Here is a 20,307-nt window from a genome sequence, read left to right as displayed (position 1 = left end):
GCTTCCCTGCTAATGTGACGGTGGCTTTCATCTGTCTTTGATCACCTGAACAGTTTTCCGACCATAATGGTAATAACTATAAGCTGAAGCAGCGGTAGTGAAAGCTGTAAAACACCTTTTAAGGAAGCAAAGATAAAATAATTCACTCTCAACACTATAAACCAGCGAGAAATACATTAAAAAAAAACAAACAACTATTAAAAAGGCAAAACAGGGCCAGCCAGATAGCTCAGCAGACTAAAGCGCCTGCTTAGGTAGAGCGCAGGTTCGGGGGTTGAATCCCGGGTGTGTTGTGCCAGCCCTGTCCCTGGGGTGCGCTGAGACAGGACTGAGCCTGGGCATGGTGATGTATCTGTAATTCCAGTGCTTGGGAGGTGAAAACAGGATCACTAAGAGTCTGATCTTTGTAGTGAGACCCTGTCCACCCTGTATTAAAATACATTTAAAAAAAGGGGGGGGGGGAGATGGCTCAGCGGAGTAAGCGCTTCCCTGGCAAGCGCAAGGGCCTGAGTTTAATCCCTGGTTCTGCCAAAAAAAAGCAAACAGGCTGTGTGATGGATTAAATCAAGACTGTTTTGTTTTGTTTTTTTGTGGTACCGGGGATCGAATTCAGGACCTTGCATTTGCCAGGCGGGTGCTTATGCCACCATCGCCCTGGCCCGAGTAAATCACAACTGATGCAGGCATGAGTGGTTTGTGGAAGGTCCCTTCACCACAAAGACAAAGCTGGCCTACTGGGAGGTGGGGCAGCTCCCAGCTGTGACCTCACACTTTCATTCCTACCCCCGCTCCTCCCTTCTCTGCTTCCTGGCCACCATGACAGAAACTGCTTTGCCCCGACCATGCCTTCCTCCCTGGAGCCGGCTGACCATGGTCTGTAACCCTCGACTAAAATTAAACTTCTCCTTGAAGTTGCAAGCATCGATGCTGTGTCCACGTGATGGGGAAAACTGACTAACAGGCTGGTGGTATACTTTTTTAACTACTAGATTAAAAAAAAAAAATCTAATTATACAGCTTTTCTGGAAATTGGTGACATTAAACAAAATTTAGCTAATAATCCATATAAATTAATGGCAACACTAGCAACTACCATCTTTACCTTGACATTATTCTAGGTGTCTTGGGTTTTCATTTCATTCTCAGCCTCCTACTGCCACAGACAGGGCAGAGCCCATGACCACGCAGGGTGGTGACTGGCTCACTGGGCTGTTAGCCCCGTGTATGTTTTTGTCCACACTGCTCAGAGGACGGTATCCTGTGTCACACAGCCTTTGAAGACTATCCGGCATACTGCCTCAGGCATGCTGCCTCGGGCGCCACTGCCCTGCTTACCCTCCTGCTGAGCATAAACCCGTGAACACAAGTGCAGGAAGTGCTTTTTTTCTTTTTTTTATGTATTTGGTATAGGGTCTCACTATGCAGATTGGACTGGTAGTGATCTTCCTGTTTTCAGTCCCCCTAGTGCTGGGATTACAGTGGTGTGCGCCACCACACCTGGTCTCAGTGGACAGCTAAGTGTGCCTGTGGGTGGGGCCAGTGCAGCATGTGGTGTTGGGGATTGAACGCAGGTTCCTGCACTTGCTTTTTTTTTCTTCTTCTGAGACAGTGTTTCATTATGTGGCCCAGGCTGGCCTCGAACTCATGGCTATCCCCCTGCCTCAGTCTCCCAAGTACTGGGATTACAGACATGTGCTACCACGCCCAGCTGGAAGTGACAAGCTGCTAAAAGTATAAATGAGCAATTAGTGTACTAAAATAAGATTCACACTCTGTCCCTTCTATTCTCCCCCTGCACTTGGATGGTCTCCCCTTCCCTACCACCAGCCCCCTATACCAACTGCTATGGACCTGCCTTCACCTGGTACCTCCATCAGCCTCTTCCTCTATAAAGCCCACCTATCCCACCCCCACAGCATCAGTGCTGCTTCCTTCCTAAAATTATCCCACCTCTTCCTACCCAGAACCCGGACACATTAGCAGTTCTCTTTCCTCTTAAATTTCGTGAAAGCCGACTTCTACATTTCATACTTGGTAGGAAGCATCTGAAGAAGGGTACCAGCATCAACCACAGCTCTGGGCCCCGAGTGTGCATTAAACACTTGACTGTCACCATGTGCCACTGTGCTGACTCTCAAAGAGTAACACTTAACTTACCACAGTATCTGAAGATAAATGCTGTCAGCATAGTTGAAAACTGGAGCTGCCAAAGAAGCTGCTACCAAGATTAACTGGACCGCTGTATTCACCTTTAAAGAGAGAAAGAAGTTACAATGGATGGCACCAGCTGGATCTTGTTCAAGCTCTTGGACAAAGGTACAGTCTACCCAACACACCCGGCACATTTGGAGGACAAACGGCATCCCTGCCAGACAGGTCTCATTCACAGGGTTGCCCCATCTCCACAGCTGCCCTCTAGTGACGGTGGTGACAACTACCAGGAAATACACGTGACCACTATTTTGAATTGCCATGAATAATTCAGTAATGCTGCAGTACCTCCCGCCACACACTGCATGGTGCTGGGGCTGAATCTAATTTTTATTGATGAGCTAGAAGCCAGGCCCCCTTTCATTTCATACTGAGAAAGAGAGAGTGCTGCTATACTGCCTGGGTTGGCCTCAAACTTAGGATCCTCCTGCTTCAGCCTCCTGAGTGGCTTGGATTACAAGGGTGCACCACCACATTTGGCTTCTTTCCTCTATTTTTTCTAGTGGCCCATTAAAGCAGCCTTGTGAATATGAGGTGGCTCTTCCTAGGTGAGATGATGTAGGTGACTGGTCTGCAGTCACAGCAGACTACAGAACCAAACCTACAGCCCATACTTTCTGGTGTTTTTCCCTCACGGCTGCCAAGCCCTGTGAGACCAGAACACTGAACTGCACTCCTCTCCACAGGAGAGCCTGGGGGAAATACGGAGGTCTCCCTGCCCTAAGAGACAGTGCCGGGAGACAGGACTGACGTGGCACTTGTGCAGGGTGGGGACTCGCACTAGGGGTCCTCATGGGTGCACAGCAGCACTGGGCTTCTATCACCTGGCTGCACCCCAATGACAGGAATCCCATTTTGTTTCTGGAAGTAAATCACACAGCCGAGTGTGGTGGTTATAATCCCAGCACTGGGGAGGCTGAGGCAGGAGGTCTGCCATAGGCCAACCTGGAGTACATAGCACTGAGCTATACAACGAAATCCTGTGTCCACAAACCAAGAGAAAGTGGAAAATGACACAATTTATGAGAACAAAGGTGTCTGATGCATCTGACCCTCCACAAGCCACCTTCTCTAGTGCTACAAACTGCTGTACTTGACACAAACAGGAGCCTGAAGGTCAAGCACGTTTTACACATGTGGAAGAAATCACCCTCAGGAGTCTCTGTATAAAGGCAGTGGCTCTTCTGTCCCTAAGATGACCATGCCCCCAACCTGCTAAATTTCTGCCCCAAGGGATAGGACTCTGAGGTGACCTGAACAAGCTTATGAAGACTACTGAAAAAACAAAGACTGGCACCTTGGCTTGTCAATTACATGAAGCTTCCCCAGAAGGCCAACATTGGACCTAACCACTGAATCTGATTCGGTTCAAATCATGGGAAAGAATCAGGTTTGTGAAGGAAAGCCCCAGTGCACGCCTCAGCAGGCACTACCAGCACGTTCTGTGTGTGTTCAGAAACTGACACAGTCACTGTCCTGACCAAGACTCAGGAAAACAGAACGGATAACCAAGAGCGGCAGCTGGTTAGTGAGGAAGCCCTTTCCACTGAGGGCTTTCCACATTCAATCTTAAAAGTGAAAGGCCTTGAACATGGTGTTTTCAGGCCAGGGCAGGAGGCAATAAAACCAGATGCTTCCTACTCGGTGAGCTTTAATCAAGAAGCAATTACATTCAGCCTCCTTCTGGTTCTCAACCTGTTACAGCGTCAGGGCTTCAGCCTGCAGACCAACGCAAGGCAATCCAGGTCTGCTGCGTCCTCTGAGCGGGTGACAACATGCAATTACATTTTCTGCCCTGCCCCACTCGAAAGCCCCAGTAGTCAATGCATTAATCAGTGCACTTTCAGCTGCTGCTGACTGAAGTTCAAATTCATTATAATAAAAATCCACCTAGAATAACTTAAAATATACTACATGTCTCTTACCTTGCTGATGAATGTTGGTTTTAACCTAGCAGTAGCGTAGCAAGGATTGAAATATTTAGCTAGTGTTCGCTGGCAGAAGGAAAAAAAAAAGATGGTTTCAATTTATTGCTTAAATTTCAATCAAATACCTTGTTATTACATGTAGGTAACAGGTCCTGGGTGCTTAGCACATGCCTGGCCTCATGCTAGAAAGGTCTTTCCATGCATCCTGTGATGTGAAGTAAGTGCAGTCTACAGTCTTCATAAATCATGAGGTTACTGAAAATTATTCTTTAAAATGTATAATTTTTCTAAAGCTCTATTTTTTTTTTAATGTATTTGGTACAAGGTCTCACTACGCAGCTCAGACCACAGTGGTCCTCTTGTTTTCAGTCTTTCCAGAGCTGGGATTACAGGCATGGGGAGCATGTCCAGTCGGTGGCCTGGCTCGGAGCGCCTGGGGCAGGGCTGCCATGGCTTGTGGTGTTGGGGCTTTGGTCCCTGCTCTTGCTAGGCAGGCGCTTAGTCTGCTGAGCTATCTCCCTGGCCCAAAATTCTAATGCAACAGCTATTGTAAGGTTGGCTTGATCACAGTATTTTTTTTTCCTTTAGTTTTTTTTCTTGCCACAACTTTATTCAGAAAAACAAATCTAGATCCCAGTATATTTTGCTTTTGTGAGACAGGGTCTCATTACCAGAAGGTAGCCCAAGGCTGCCCCCAAATTTGCAGTCCAACCTCAACCTCCCAAATGCTGGGATTATAGGTGCGTCCCACCACAGGTAGAGGATGCCAAGCTCTTTATTTTCTTTTATGTTAAACCAAAATGAAAAATACTGCTCTATTTTCAGTGGACTAGAATCAAAAAGCTTATTATGCAACAGACCAATGAAATATAAGCAAATCAACCAGTTATATATAATCTGTAGTAAAGGCTAAGACAACAAGGTCTGGAGTCCTGCTAGGGGTGAAGCCCAGCAGGGCTGGGTATCATGTGTCATCCGCAGAGGGGCTTAAAACATAAATACACCACCATGCATGGTGGTTTACTAAATAACTGAGAATGTAAAAAAATTTTTAAGGGGCTGGTGAGATGGCTCAGTGGTCTAAAGCACCTACTTGGAACAAGCTTGGCAAAGCACAGGGACCATGGTTCAATCCCCCAGCACCACATGCCAGCCAGCCCTGCCCCCTGGTGGGCTGAGCTGGCCACACACACACACACACACACACACACACACACACGCAATAAATAAATAAATAAATAAATGTTTTTAAAAAAAATTTTTAAATTTGCATTAAAAAAATCATTTATTTATTTGGTACAGGGTCTCACTACGCAGCTCAGATTCATAGTGATCTTCCTGTCTCAGCCTCCCCAGCGCTGAGATTATAGGCATGTATCACCATGCCTGGTTTCAGTGGCTGGCTTGGCAGGAGGCCAGCATAGCATGTAGTACCAGGGATTGAACCCGGGTCCTTGCACTTGCCAGGCAGGCGCTTAGACCACTGAGTTATCTCCCCAGCCCCTGAGAATGTAATTCAAATAGAAGGGCAGTTAACTTTTAAATTTTGATGAGTTAAAAAAAAAACAACCTGCCATAAGTTAGTCCCCAAAAGTAAAACAGTACATAACAGAAAATATTTATTTTTCCTTAGCTATACAAATTAAAAGAGTATGTTTTTGAAATAAACTCACCGGTGTTGGGAGGGTTCGGTATCTGACATAAAAAACAGCAGCAATCAACATTACATCTCTTGAAATTATCATATAAGTAAGTGGAACTGAAAATCAAATACAAAATAACTTTACTGAGGATTCTGAAGATTACTAACATACACTATGACTTCAGAAAGTCTCGTTTCCCCTCGTTTAGCTTTACCATAAACTGATGCTTCCCAGAAGTGACAATCTCATCGTGATAGTCAGGGTCCTTAAGGTGAAGCACTGGTCTTTACACTGTTTTTAAGGAAACTGAAGCATCCAGCCTGGGGAAATAGCTCAGTGGCCTAAGTGCCCGGCCTGGCAAGCACACGGTCCCAAGTTCTAGTCCCAGTGCCAAAAAAGAAAAGAAAACGATGCATCTGACCAGGGCTTTGGGGGTCTTCTCGCCTCTTTCACTTGTTTTTCCTGCACACACTCTGAAATATTTAGAAGCTATTATTATAAGTTATACACTATCAATCTGCAAATACTGATGTCTGCTCTCCATGGTCCTTCCCACCCTTTTCTCCCTTTTTACTCCCACAGCTTTATGAATTTGGAAAAATCACCTTGCTCTTAGGATTAAATGAAAGGAAATAAGGCTTGGAAGACTTAAAGTTTTCTGAAGTCTCCTGTGGTTTGTTTCTACATTTTAGCCTTTTCTGAAGAGTAAATTTTACTATATGTAGAACTGGTAGAGAAAGAAAAATCATCACCATCATCTTCTTTTTTTTTTTTTTTTTGCAGTACCAGGGATCAAACTCAGGACCTTCCATTTGCCAGGCAGATGCTTATGCTACTGAGCTATCTCTCAGGCCTTAAAAAAGAGAAATATTTTCTCATCCAGCCAGTTCCTACCTAGGCAACTCCTGTTTTTCTCCCTGCCAAGGCAATCAATGAACCCAATTTGTCAACAGCCTTCTTATTATGGGCTGAATACACCCTATGCAAAGTACCTGGACAAGAAGTTTTCAAATTTCAGCATTTTTTCATTTTTGAAATATCTGCATAGACTTTACCCATTAAGCACCTCTAATCCAAAAATCCAGTATCAAAAATCCAACTTTATTTTTTTTTTTTGGAGACAGGGTCTTGCTCTGTAATTCAGGTTGGCCTTGAACTCACTGCAATCCTCCTGTCTCAGCCAGCCAAGTGGCATGTGCCACTATGCCTAGCTAAAATCTCAAGCTTTCAGAACCTACTAACACTAGGGACGCTCAGCCTACACTCCAGACTTTCACAGTCTGCACTGCAGCCACAGGACCTGCTCCCAGCTGAGCCGGGCAGGCATGGCACAGACCTCTTCTTTTGGCCTGTCTGCGTGCGTGTGCTACAGAAGCTTTAACTATGAGCCTACACCTTTGTTTAAAAGAAACCTGAAAGTGAGGGGAAAATCCCCTGTTCAAATGAGTTCACTCAGTTCAAATTGTTACAATTGCTAAAACAAAAGCAGCACATCCACGTCTTCCATAATACTGTCACACAACTCTTTCACGAGTCCCTGGAGGCTGCACTTGTTGTCCTCTCTGCTGACATTACATGGACTCTGCAGTGTGAGCCTGAAGCTCACCCTTCAACCTTCCAATCACTGCCACCATAGCTGTGATAGTAAGTGCTGATGCTAGCTAAGCCCTCTGCTTGTGCACCTGAGTGACAACAGTTGGAGTTAAAAGACAAGACTGTATCAGCCAAGCTAGAAAACTGCAACCCCTGATTTTGAAAAGCATTTTCTAACCTACAAAACAAACTTTTTAGCAATCACCAGCTGGTGAAAGCTAACAGCAATTATACATTAAAAAGCAACAAAATCATGAGAACTGAAGTCCGTGTATGGTGACCATACAGCATGGGGTCTCTCTGCAGGAATGGAGGCCTATGGGACTCGGACTGGGCTGGGACAGTGCTCCAGGCTCCAGCACAGCCCCATGAACTAGCCTTCAGCATTTCTGCACTCATGTGACCACCTGTAACTTCCCAGGGGGTCACTTCATAATCAAACATTCAATTCACTGGGAGGATACAATTTCTATGCACTTAATGGTATGACTCCAAGAGAAAAAGCAAATATTACTGACTGTGGAAAACTAAACACATGGGAACATTAACACAGTCTCCCCACAGCTGACAGAACCAGCAGCTTAAAAGGGAGAAAGTCAGTAAAGATACACACAGAATTAGAAGCTTGACCTGACAGACACACAGAACATCACAACCAAGCACTGCATGATACACAAGCACCTGAGGCACAGCTGGAATGTTTATAAAATTCTGATTTCCCAGGCCAAAAGACTAAAATCACAGGGCATGTTCTTTCAGTATATGACAACTAGAAAAAAATATGGTTATTAGGCTTGAAATCACTAACAGAAAGATACCTAGGAAATCTCCCTACACTGACAACAAATTAAGAAATGGGAATGGGAATTGAGTCTGGGGTACTGTACTAAGCTACACGCCCCGCCCCCCCCCCCGTTCCTCACTTATTCTATTCTCTCCTATTCACTCTCTATTCTTTATTCTATTCTACTCTGTACTCTCTTTTCTACACTCCATGCCACGCCACTCCACCCCATTCCATTCTATTCCACTCTATTTTTAGGCAGTGTCTTGCCAAGTCATTCTGTTGTCTGGGTTATGCTTGAACTTTTGATCCCCCTGCCTCAGCCTCCCAGAGTTCTGGGGTTACAGGTATGTGGTGTATCACTTCAGCTAACTTATTATCATTCTGTGGTGCTATTGATCAAACCCAGGGCCTTCAGCTAGACAAGCTCTCTTCCGATGAGCTACCCCAGTTCTGGGGTTACAGGTATGTGGTGCATCACTTCAGCTAACTAATTATCATTCTGTGGTGCTATTGATCAAACCCAGGGCCTTCAGCTAGACAAGCTCTCTTCCGATGAGCTACCCCCCCAGGATAAGAAATATTTATTATTAACCAGATATGTTGGAGGAAAACGGGCTAGAAAAATATACTGGACAATTGACCAAAGCACTAAGATCAACACACAGGGAGTGTAAGGCTGAGCTCAGAGGACAAAAATAGGTGTCCACGCAAACCTTAGACAGCTGAGAGGCGCCAGCTAAGACAGCAGCCAGAACAGCTGCAGCACTACAGGAGCTGCATGCAGCTGCTGGGTGGGCAGCTAACATGCAGCCGGTCAGAACTGGGAGGTACAGCAAGTGCCAGGCAAGCTCTGGCATTCAAAGCCATAGTATTTCTTTTTTCTTTTTTTGTGGTACCAGGGATTGAACTCAGGACCCTGCACCTGCCAGGCAAGCACTTATTATACTGAGCCATCACCCTGGCCTTTTTCATTCATATATATATATATATATATATATATACACATTAGTATTTCTTATTTTTAATTACATACATGGCTGTTTATTTCTACTAGACAAAACTGATCAAAAGAATCTCAATCCATATGCAGTGGCACAGGCCTATAATCCCAGCCACTGGAGAGGCTGAGGCAGAAGGGTCACGTTCAATGCCAGCCTCGACTCTACAGTGAGACTGTCTCAAAACACCGAAAGGGCTAAAGACGTAATTAAGGGATAGAGCACCCTAGATTCAGTCTCCAGTCACACACACACACCAAAGAAAGAGAAGTAAAAACTTAATAAATTATAAAGTTTATGTCATTTTTTTTTTTTTCCAGAACTGGGGATTCAACTCAGGCCCGGCCCCAATGATGTCATTTTTATCATACAAATGAAAGGGCCAAATTCCTAAAACAAATCACAAATTACAAAATGGTCAAAAGATGAGCCTGAGTTATCTAGTAACAAAGAAAAATGAATCAACCTAGAAAAATATACTGGACAACTGACCAAAATCTCTGTCAAAACTGAAAATAACTACAATCTCAAACACCTCCCAAGACTGAAAGAATAAACAAAATCCCAAGCAATCCCTCCCTAATTTGTTTTACGAGGACAGTTTTCACCTGAACAAGGGAGTGGAGCAGCACCCAATGGCCTTGCCCAAGTAAACTGTGTCCTATAAACTGGGACGCCACAATCCTTGGGAAATCCTAGGGTGTAACCTACACGCCCACCCTGAAGCTACCATAAACTAGAAGGATATTTGGTGAATTCTAAGCCAATCTTGTGAATCTGGATATAAAATTTTCTATGAAATACAACTGAATCAAGTCCAGTAATATCTTTATACTACACTGTGGCAAGTTGGATTTATTACTAGGAATGTAGGTTATTTGAATACTTGAAAATCAGTAATGCCAAAGAAAAAAGAAAAAGAAAATCATTAATTCAATTTACACATTAACAGCTGAAAGGAAAAAAAAAACTGATTTACTCATGATAACATTCAAAACAGTATTTAATATCTGGTTGCAAAAATCTCAGACAAGAGGGATGGAGTAGAGAAGGAGGGAGAGCAGAGAAAGGGAACTTAAGAATTAAGACTACCCAGAAGATCCCCATAAGGAATGAATTGCTGTACACTGCAGACGTGTAGTAAAAAAAAAAAAAAAAAGGTAAAAATCCTCTGACCCAACTCCCAGCTGAAGAACTGTACAAAACCCATACACAATGCTAAGCATGGTACACACGACTATTGCCCTAGCACTTGGAGGGGAGGCCAGCCTGAGCTACAGAGTGAGTTCAAGGCCAGCTCAAACTACAGAGCAGGACCCTGTCATAAAAGTAAAAACACTATAGGAACCTCTTCAATCATGAAAGGTTAAAAGCTTTCTCTGTGAGACTGGGAAAAAGACAGAGGCCACTGTATCATACAGTGTAAGACAGCAATAAATACATTATAATATAGTGTGAGACAGTGATATAACAAAAGGCAGGAGGATCAGAAAAGTACAGTACAGTTCATAACTGAGGATGCTGAAAATTCGACAGAATTTATATTTGAGCAAGTTTTGCTAGCCACATAAATCAACATTATAAAAATGACATTATAAAATAAAAATTTAAAAACCACCAATTATAGGAGTAACAAGACCTACGAACTACATAAGAATAAATCTGTCAAAAGAAATGTATTACCTCTCCAGAGAAAATTATGCAACTCTGAGACACAAAGACCTGTGGTTTGGAAGGCTTATTGTAAAAAGGTTACTTCTTCTAAATAGTCTTCAAAGTCAATGCAATCCCAGTCCAAATCACACAGGCACACACATAGTGTTTTTCTACAGAACTGCTGATTCTGGGGAAAGCAAACTGTTACTTCTAGAACTTACAATTGGAAAAGGCTAAGAATATCCAAGGTAGAATTTGTTCTTAACATATATTAAGACTTTTAGCCAAGTAATATTAAAAGTGGTTGCTGGTACAAAGAAACGTGTGGCGGGGAGACTCAACCATCACAAAGAATTTTAAAATAAAAGGTGTTGGAATAATTGGGTATCCATGTAAGCAACTAGAAAGTAGTTTTCTAGAAAAAAAAATAGAATCAACTAAGACAAAAATCCACAAAGATTTCCAATATAAAACACAATTACATATAAAGAATCAGAACTGCATGAGACCTCAAGACAGAGTCTGGAAGGCTGTAGAAGAGAATCTTCTACATTCTGAGAGAAAACGATCCACAGGTGAAAACTACACCCAGGTCACGTCAATCATGTGGAGAATAAAATATTTATTTTACAATACATTTTATTTTATTCTGCTGTTTCTGTTGCTCAGGGTGCAGTAATCAGGCTCAGGGTCCTGTGCCCCTCAGGCAAGCGCTCTACCGCCGAACCACACCCCAGGCCCTTGACAGCTCAGATGCTCGGACCACCTCAACATCTGTTGCCACACCACGCCCTTCTAAAGAAAACTGGGGAAAAGACAAAAGCAAAACACCCAAAAGAAAACAGAATTAAAAACCTCAGGAGGAGCACTTAGCGGAAAGGAAAGCATGGGAGTGTGGAAAAAGAGATCAAACACAGATGACAGTGAACAGAAAGTACAACATACCAAAAACCTAGAAATAATGAGACAACACAGTGAATAAAAGTGTAGCTAACAGATTAGAGGGGTGAAGACATACACACTTACAAAACACTGAATTTTGAATGTCAAAAGAATGTTCTGTAGGTTTTCTCTAAAAATAATTTATAAGCAGAATGACAGTATCAACCCCCAATCGTGTGTGTGTATTGTTTCTGTCTTTCAGATCAGCACATAAAATGTGGTTTGAAAACTCAAGAGGACTAAAGGTAGGGGAGAGAGACCCTCAAGTCTGAAGAGAGAGACCACACCAGACTGCCACAGCCCTGTGCTCTTCCTACCAAATGTCAACAGTGACACCCAAGGGCCACAAGGCAGTTCCTGCTTCTCAGGTCCTTTTTGTAACCTTTTGGTTTTCCTTCAGTGCTAAGGATGGTACCCATGTTAAGCAGGTGCTCTACCACCGAGCTACATCAGCAACCCTTTTTATATTTTATTTGAAGACAGCATCTAGCTAGGCTGTCAGGTTAACCTAGAACTTGGGATGTTACTGCCTCAGCCTTCCAAGCAGCTAGGATTAAGTGCACCATGGCTAGCACTTTCTCTAAACTCTTGGAGGAAGTTAATCTTTCTGAGGAGAAAAAACTGATTGAGAAACAGGTGAAGCAAAAAACAAAGACCAGTAAAACACATGCAGAACACAAATCAAAATATCCTAAAATGTTAAAAAAAGTAAACATACACATTATATATATGATTTGCAAATTGTGCAACAGTGTAGTAATAATGATGAGAAATTTTATAGGTGGCTTCAGGATTTCAGAGTTTTATGATTAAATTGTATTTAATAAAGAAAACAGATACTTAGACTACAGTGTTTTCAAAATGCTGAGCACTAAAAATTATATAAAATAGCACCAAAAGATTCCAGAATAACATGAATTGGAACTGTGAAATATTTCAATTTAAACAATCTTAATCAGAAAACTGCTTCTCCAAGTTGTAACGAAGACACAAATTTTAAAATAAGCAAATAGTTCAACAGGTTAAAATTAGAAAAAACAGTTCCTCAGCTGACCCATGTCGCTGTCCCTATGCTATTCGAAATCACGCGTGGTGGCGGTCTTACCTGGAATAAGATCTGCATAGGTCAAGCTAACATATAACACACTGATAAGTATTTTATCAGCAAGTGGATCAAGAGCACTTCCCAAAGCTGATTTTTGATTGGCCCAGTTTCGAGCAATAAATCCATCCAACTGAAAATAGAAGTGTTTTTTAATAAACGTCATGATAGGCACAAAGTAGATATCGTGAAGTTTTTATACAACACTCTGTTTCTTTCCCCCTTTTGCTGAGCCAAACTTAAAGTCTTTTTTTTTTTTTTTTTTTTTTTTTTTTTTTTTTTTTTTTTTTTTTTTTTTTTTTTTTTTTGCAGAAATGGGGATTGAACTCAGGCCCTTGCATTTGCCAGGTAAACACTTATTTTACTGAGCCATCTCCCTGGCCTCTTTCCCCCTTTTCATTCCTTTGTGATGCATTTAGCTTTTAAATTCACAACTGTTCAGAAAAGTTTCACCTTACTTTTTCTTTTTGCCCAAGGCCTTCTATTCTTTTCTTACCCTTTTCCCGTGTCCCCTAATGTGAAGAACCAAGACACAAATTCAGACATAAGGTACCCATAAAAAACCCAGAAAGTGTGCCGGACAGGGCTGGCCCACTCTAACTACAGCCAGGACAGCTGCTTTTGCTCGCAAGGGTGACCATACAGAGAGCGCCGAGCTTCCATTATCTCTTTCCAGTAGCTGACCCAACAGTAATTCTATGTTCTAACTGTGTTTGCACTACTTGTACTTGGATTAAAAAAAAAAAAAAAAAAAAAATTCTCTGCATCTGCCCTAGTTAAAATGTTACTAATTACTTGCTTTCATTTCTTATTACTGAAACAAATTATACTTAAAAGCAGAGGTCACAGCTAGCTGCTAGTGGCCAAAGGGGCTACAGCCTGGTTTTATTTGGTCTCCCAGAGCTTGTAAAAATAATAACTAGTTGCCAACATTCGTGTAATAACATGTCCCATAAAAATCCAGGTCTCCTGCTAACCAAAAGGGAAAGAGCCAGTCACGCTGGGGCCACAAGAGGGACTGAACCCCAGAACTGACTGTTCCCACCAGACTGCGGACAAATCTGACTTATCACAGCCCCCACCCGGCTTTTATGCATTTTATTTAAATTGATGCTTTCGACATATGTCTGCATTTTCTATTCCCATTTCTAAGAAAACAGAGACACAATTACACATGGTCTATTTTGCAGGCCAAGTCCCCCAGCTCTCTAGTTTTCCAGGGTATTAAAGGAAGCAACAGCGGCACAGGACAGGGGTTAAGAAGCTGGGACTTCTAGCAGCATAAACCCGGTTCCAGCCCTGCGGTCCCTTACTAGCTCTGTAAACTAGGCAAGCTCTGGCCTCTTACAGCCTGAGTTTTCTCATTCTACTGCAACAAGAAGACTTTACCCTCTTCTTCTCTCCCTTGTTTGTTGAGAAAGGGTCTCACCATGTAGTCCAGGTTGGTTCTAAACTCACGGCAATCCTCCTGCCTCAGCCTCCCAAGTGTTGGGACTACAAGCATGTGCCACCACACCTGGCTCTATTTTCTTCTTCAGTAGACTAGACCAAATATTGTTTAACAGAAAGTGCCTAGAATGGGCAGCCTGAGACTTGGAAGGCCCAGCTTTCAGTACAGTTTCTGGTGAAAGGGAACGTAACCCCCCACTTTCCGCCATCACCGCCCTGTCCTCACTGCTCCGGGAGGTATCCCCATTCCCTGCAAACACCCACTGTGCGTAGCCGCCCTTCCTTCCTCCCCCACAACCTGACTCTCCTGCATGTCAGGCCCGCTCACAAACCACATGAATGAGGCAGCTGACCGGGCTCACTTCCCATTTGTGCCCATGAATCTCGCGTGGACACTCAGTACTCCTGGCAGCCCCATGGCTGCCTGCTGGACCTGCCTTCTCTTCTCACCCCTGCCTCATTCCTCCTAGCCCCACTCATTCTAGCCCCCGACCAAATCTGCAGTTCCCTTGAGGGAAGAAAAAGATCGTCAGCATCAGCACTTCCATGTCACCAGCCAGCGGTGTCTGTGCAACCTCGCTGCCACCTCTGGTCGCTCCTCCAAAACCTTCACCTGCTGTGATATGCACCCCACCCCTCATTTCTCCTGCACATTCTTCACTCTCTCCCTTCCTTTTTTTTTTTGTGGTACTAGCAATTGAACTCACCTTGCCAGGCAGGTGCTTATTCTACTGAGTTATCTCTCTGGCCCTCCCTTCCTACCCTTTTTAATCAGCTGCACTGCCCCTAAAAGACTCAGTACTCCTATGGGTTGGTCTCTCTGCCCTCTCCTTTCTCTTCTACTTCAGGCTAGACACTTCACCCAGCCTTGTCCATGTCTGCACCCCCCAGTCTGTTGCTCTGCAATGAGGACTCCCTCCAATAACACACTGTTGCACTCAAGTATCTGTTTGATGCCTCTACGTAGCAGACATCAGAAATTCTGCTATTTCCTCTAAACTCTGTCTCACTCCAAGTACTGCCCATCATGACCTCCAGGCACCTGGCTTCTGGAAAGACAAAGAAAAAGGAAGTAACAGGCCTGAAGCTGAGTGAGGTGGCACAGGCCTGTAATCCCAGCACTCAGGAGGCTAAGGCAGGAGGACTGCCATGAATTCCAGGCCAGCCTGAGCTTATATAAGCAAGTTCCAAGCCAGCCTGCACTACCACACCCATCTGTTCCAACTCCATACTTCACCAGACACAAGCTTCCTGCAGCTCTCGACCAGGTAAGCTTCCTCACTAGCTGCACTGCCTCTAAACTTAACTCCTGTTGGCCCACACAGCACTGTCCCACACAGTACAAATCACACCCTGCAAGGGGGCCACCTGCGCAATAGCTAATTTGGTTTTTTGTGTTTTATTGTTGTCTTTTTGAGACAGAGTTTTACTACACAGTGCAGGGTGGTCTTGAACTCGCTTTGTAGTCCAGGCTGGCCTCAAACTCACAGTGATTCTCCTGCCTCAGCCTTCCGAGTACTAGGATTACAGGAGTGCACCACCATACCTGGCCTCAGCAGCCAATCTGGAGGCATCAAAACCTCCATGGAATAAATATGGAGGCAATTCAAGTTTTCATACAATCATCTTAAACCTTTAGAAAATCTGTTAAAGGGCTGTCCAGTTCAGAGAACACTGCCATCATATGATGTGGAAGCTAAATGCCCCCCAAAACAAACTAGCAGATAAAAAGAAAAAGGTAAATTCAGTAGCTAAAAAAGCTCAGCTGTTAGGGGATATTTTATTATCGGCATAGCAGCCTTCCAAAGCTTGGAGGCCACACTAGTCATCAGTGGAATTCTTTGGGCTTCAGAAATAACAGCAGCACAGATGAAAGGGACCGGGGTGGCAGCCGGGCAGAGATGATGGCGCCCTCTGGAGAGAGCGAGGGCTAATCTGAGAGGCTGTACTTGCTGCACAATCTGAGGTGCCATGAAATACAGCACACGTTCTTCTTTTTTTCCCTCCAAACCCTTGAGTTAATTCTCTATTGCTCAAAATGCTACAGACTTCAAAACCAGTAGCTGGCATTACAAAAATGCCAAAGCACTTTCATTTGTACAGAATCAAGTTTCTCAGACTAGGGAGATAGCTCAGTGGCATAATAAGTGCCTGCCTGGCAAGTGGGAGGTCCTGAATTCAATCCCCAGTCAAAAAAAAAAAAAAAAGAAATTAGTTTCTCTCTATTTTCACTAAACAAACATGGAGCAAAGCTTTTCCAACATACATTGCTTTTAAGAGGCACAAAGTTATTGCTGGCCCAGGTGCTCACATGGGTCTCAGCCCGGAGTAAGAAGATACGTACATGTGTCTCTCTCCACAGTCCAACGCTGCCCTGATTTGAAATGTTTCCTCTACCTTTTCCCCACTTCTCAAGTGCTCATGTAAGGCATGCACTTTCAGCAGCCATTCCAAATCCTTTTACAAACCAAGTAGATGGTACAACAGAAATAATGCCATGCATGATGACAGCAGGTCCGTCCACAAAAGTGATGTAGCTGTCTGCTATAAAATCACTTTCCCAACATATAAATAGCCCTGCCCTCTCCTTGGAGTGGACAACTGTGGCTCAGGAGGAAGAAGGGATCCACCGTCCATCCCCCACCAAGGGTTTTGCGCAGGCAGGCAGAAGGGTACGAGAGAACTGGGGACCAGATCTGTGGGGCACCTCCTGCAGTACCAAGCTGGGCACAGCGGTGGTCTCCACTAGCTCCCACCCAACCTAGTTCCGTTTCCTCTGCCTCTAGGAAAACCAGCTTCTTGCAAGTCACAGTATTTTTACCACAACAAGCAGAAAAAGTCTCGTAGCTTCCATTATTTTTATCTCTAAAGTAAGTACTCAGGTATTGGGAATTTCTTTTTCTTGGCGGAACTAGGAATTGAACTCAGGCCTTACACTTGCCAGGGAAGCGCTTATTACACTGAGCCCTCTCCTCAGCCCAGTACTGGGAATTTCGAAGGGTATTTTGTTTATGAAGAAGTTAAAAATCAAGAGTGAAAAATCATCCCCGCCACATACAACCCTCACTTCTTCTCTTAGATTGTATAAAGAACAGTCCCACACAGATGCTGCCAAAGACAAGTCCTCACACCAAATACTACATCAAATTCATCCTGAGGATTTCTTCCAGAGAAATGCTGACTAAGGCTGTACTACTTATTGCAGGGCATAGTAGGGATCCTGTGATTTGAAAGGAAGAAAAACAAGAATACATTTACTACTTACCAAATCAGTGAGTCCAGCTAGAGCAAAAACTCCTAGTGCAACATTAAAATCTTCTTCAATAATCAAATAGCCCAAAACTGGGGCCAAGCCAATCCTTGTCATTGACAACATATTTGGAATTGTCCATGGATTTTCATACTGAAATGTAAAGAAAATAAAATTTATTTATTTTATTTATTTAATTAATCAACTTATTTTTTATGTATTTGGTACAGGGTTTCACTACAGTTTGGAATCGTAGTGACCCTCCTGTTTTCAGCCTCCCCAGCACTGGGATTACAGGCATGCGTGACCATACCCAGACTCAGTGGCCTGCTCAGTGCGCCGGGGCTGGCAGAGCATGCAGTGCCAGTGCTGGTCCCTTTGCTTGCCTAAGCAGGCACTTAGTCCGCTGAGCTATCTCGCTGGTCTGAAAAGAACACTTAAATCAATGTAAAGTCATATTAAGCCTTTAGTACAGACTTTGTTAAATTTTTTTGGTGGTACCAGGGATTGAACTCGGAACCCTGCACTTGCCAGGCAAACCCATATTCCACTGAGCTATCTCCTCTGCTCAACATTCTTTTAAAAATGCTACTTCTGCTAAGCGTGATGGCACATGCTTATAATCTGGAGCACTTGGGAGGCTGAAGCAGGACAAGAGTTTGAGGCCAGTCTGGACCTCAGTGAGTTCAAGGTCAGCCTGAACTGCATAGCGAATCCTTATCTCAAAACACACACAAAAACTTGGCGAGTCTAAGGCTGAGTTCAATTCCCAGTACAAAACACACAGAAATGAAACTTCTGAACAGATCTAGATAAGAATCTAGAAAATGTCAAAAAAAAAAAAAGGGCCAAATTATCAACCTCCCTTTGGCTTGCAACATTTATTGCCGACAACTTCTCTCCCTCCCCTACACATACCCATGAAAATAAAAAGAATCTATGCAAGTTAAGACTGAGAAGGGGAAACTGGCTTAATTCTGTAACCTCATTGCTAAGTCAGAGAACTGCTGGAAGAAAATGAAGATGGGGATAGAAACGTGAGTACTGAACATAAGGCTAAATTCAGTAAATCTGTTCAAAACAGCCATGGAAATATCAAGACACCCAAACTGCAGACTGCCACAGCTGGCATATGGGGGCTCTGATTCCTCAAACTTCGTCTAGAGCCAAGTTGTGAAGAGGCTGGAACTCACAGGGCTCACTCAGAGCTGAAGACCGTGCCTCTCCCCAAACCGCATCTGATTGCGGGAGGGTGACTGCAACTTCAGAAAGCCTCATCCTAGCGATGCTACAACAGCGGCACAGCAGGGCACAGAGACGGCAGCAAGTAGGCGTCTCCCCCTAAAACTTGGACTGTTTTCCTCCATGGCAAATTCCACCCCGTGGGACTTTCCCTTCAAAGAACTAAACCTACTTAATATCTCTTTAAATTAGTAACCAACTTGCCTGAACCTTCAATTAATAACCATTTAGGAAAGAAAGTGGCAGAGTTCATTTCTAAAGACATAAAGTTCCAAGAGGCATTCTGTAAGAAAAAGAATTCTCTAAAAATACTAAGTTTGTGTTTATAAATAGAAGCCAGAAAGACAGCACCTGAATTCAGGGGTATAAGGCACGGTGGCTGCTGGAGGTGGCGGATACTGCCGCCCTAAGCGCTAGACCTACTTAAAACTTTTCCTTCCAAAGCAGCAATACAAACCTCTATCCTGGGACCTTTCACTAAAAGTAGACCCACTAGAATACACTTCAATTCAAATTCAAAGTTCAGAGTGTCTCAGAGTCCAGAGGGGAAAAAAGATAAGTCTGTTTACTACACCGAAGTAGGAAGAAAGTCAAATACAGTATTGACCCAGTCTTGTAGCACCTCACAGGAGTGGGGTAAGCGAAAAGCAGTTCAGATACAAAGCAAAAGATCAAGAGGAAGAGCCACCGAGGTTGCCAACAGTCACACTGTTCCACCTCAATAAACAGAACTGAGCACTGCTGAACAGTGAAAGTTCTGAGGGCCATAAAAAAGATTTCAGTTGAAATATGGCATTCAGTTTTAGCTATTAAATTTGTAAACGTTTCAAAGTTAACATTAGGAGAGCTAATCGATCAGATTACCCAACCAGATAACCTGTGGCATACTCGACCAACTACTGCGGCTCCGGCAAGGACTTGGGCCAGAATGAGGGCAGCTTCAACGCGCCCAGCAACCAAACCCCAACATGCTCTAGCTGCTGGTGGAGCTGAGACCCCTGCCAGGAAGAGGCCCCCTCAGCCCATGCTGTCCCGCTGCAGCGGGCAGGGCAGGGGCCCACTGCACACCTAACAATTGAAGATGTAACAATTGCTCCCTGTGCTACCATGGCATCAAAAACCGACCAGACACGGTCGCGCCGGCGTCTTCTGCCTGGGAAGGGTTTCAACAGGTACGAGGGCAAATACAGTACTTCCGTTAATCAAGGGTGGCTTTTTGTTTTTGTTTTTTGTTTTTGTCTTTTCTATACCTCGGGGCCACAGGGTCGTTTACCACCGAAACTATGTAACTGTCCTTCGTCCTCAGGCACATGGTTACCACAGGTCACGGCACGGTGAACCAAACCCGCACAAGGACCTGGCCACTTTTCTGTGCCCTACACATAAGGGGCTCGATTCACAAAATTATAGATTTAAGAAGGCGAACGGAAACTTTTTATCGACCCGGGTGCACAAGGAAGGGGCGAGCGTGGGCTCTCGGGACCACCAAGGCTGGCTCCGACCCCG

General features: G+C 44.0%; 1 protein-coding gene across 2 annotated transcripts; it reads right to left on the bottom strand.

Annotated features, from left to right (window-relative positions):
• Window positions 1–19,827, bottom strand: Crls1 (cardiolipin synthase 1). 2 transcript variants are annotated; one of them, XM_023718597.1, is made up of 7 exons: window positions 19,690–19,827; window positions 17,575–17,712; window positions 12,864–12,993; window positions 5,813–5,898; window positions 4,137–4,205; window positions 2,158–2,249; window positions 1–115 (listed from the first exon to the last, which is right to left on the bottom strand). In XM_023718597.1, exons 2-7 carry the CDS (start codon window positions 17,683–17,685, stop codon window positions 28–30), a joined length of 576 nt encoding a protein of 191 aa, XP_023574365.1. In that variant the 5' UTR covers window positions 17,686–17,712; window positions 19,690–19,827; the 3' UTR covers window positions 1–27. The 2 variants fall into 2 exon arrangements, with proteins under 2 accessions (XP_023574365.1, XP_004634341.1); XM_004634284.2 differs by having other exon boundaries at window positions 19,679–19,702.
• Window positions 19,828–20,307: the final 480 nt, after the last annotated feature.

Source organism: Octodon degus, unplaced genomic scaffold, assembly GCF_000260255.1.
Source record: "Octodon degus isolate 3935 unplaced genomic scaffold, OctDeg1.0 scaffold00060, whole genome shotgun sequence".
Classification (NCBI taxonomy): Eukaryota; Metazoa; Chordata; class Mammalia; order Rodentia; family Octodontidae; genus Octodon; species Octodon degus.
The sequence above is the reverse complement of the archived record's forward strand: the minus strand, read 5'-3'. Positions and strand labels throughout refer to the sequence as shown.

Coding starts and splice junctions, on each gene's coding strand:
- Crls1 (XM_004634284.2), bottom strand. Junction 2,250..4,136: donor AACCAACATTCATCAGCAAG/GTAAGAGACATG, acceptor CTCTCTTTAAAG/GTGAATACAGCGGTCCAGTT. Junction 116..2,157: donor ATTTATCTTCAGATACTGTG/GTAAGTTAAGTG, acceptor CTTCCTTAAAAG/GTGTTTTACAGCTTTCACTA.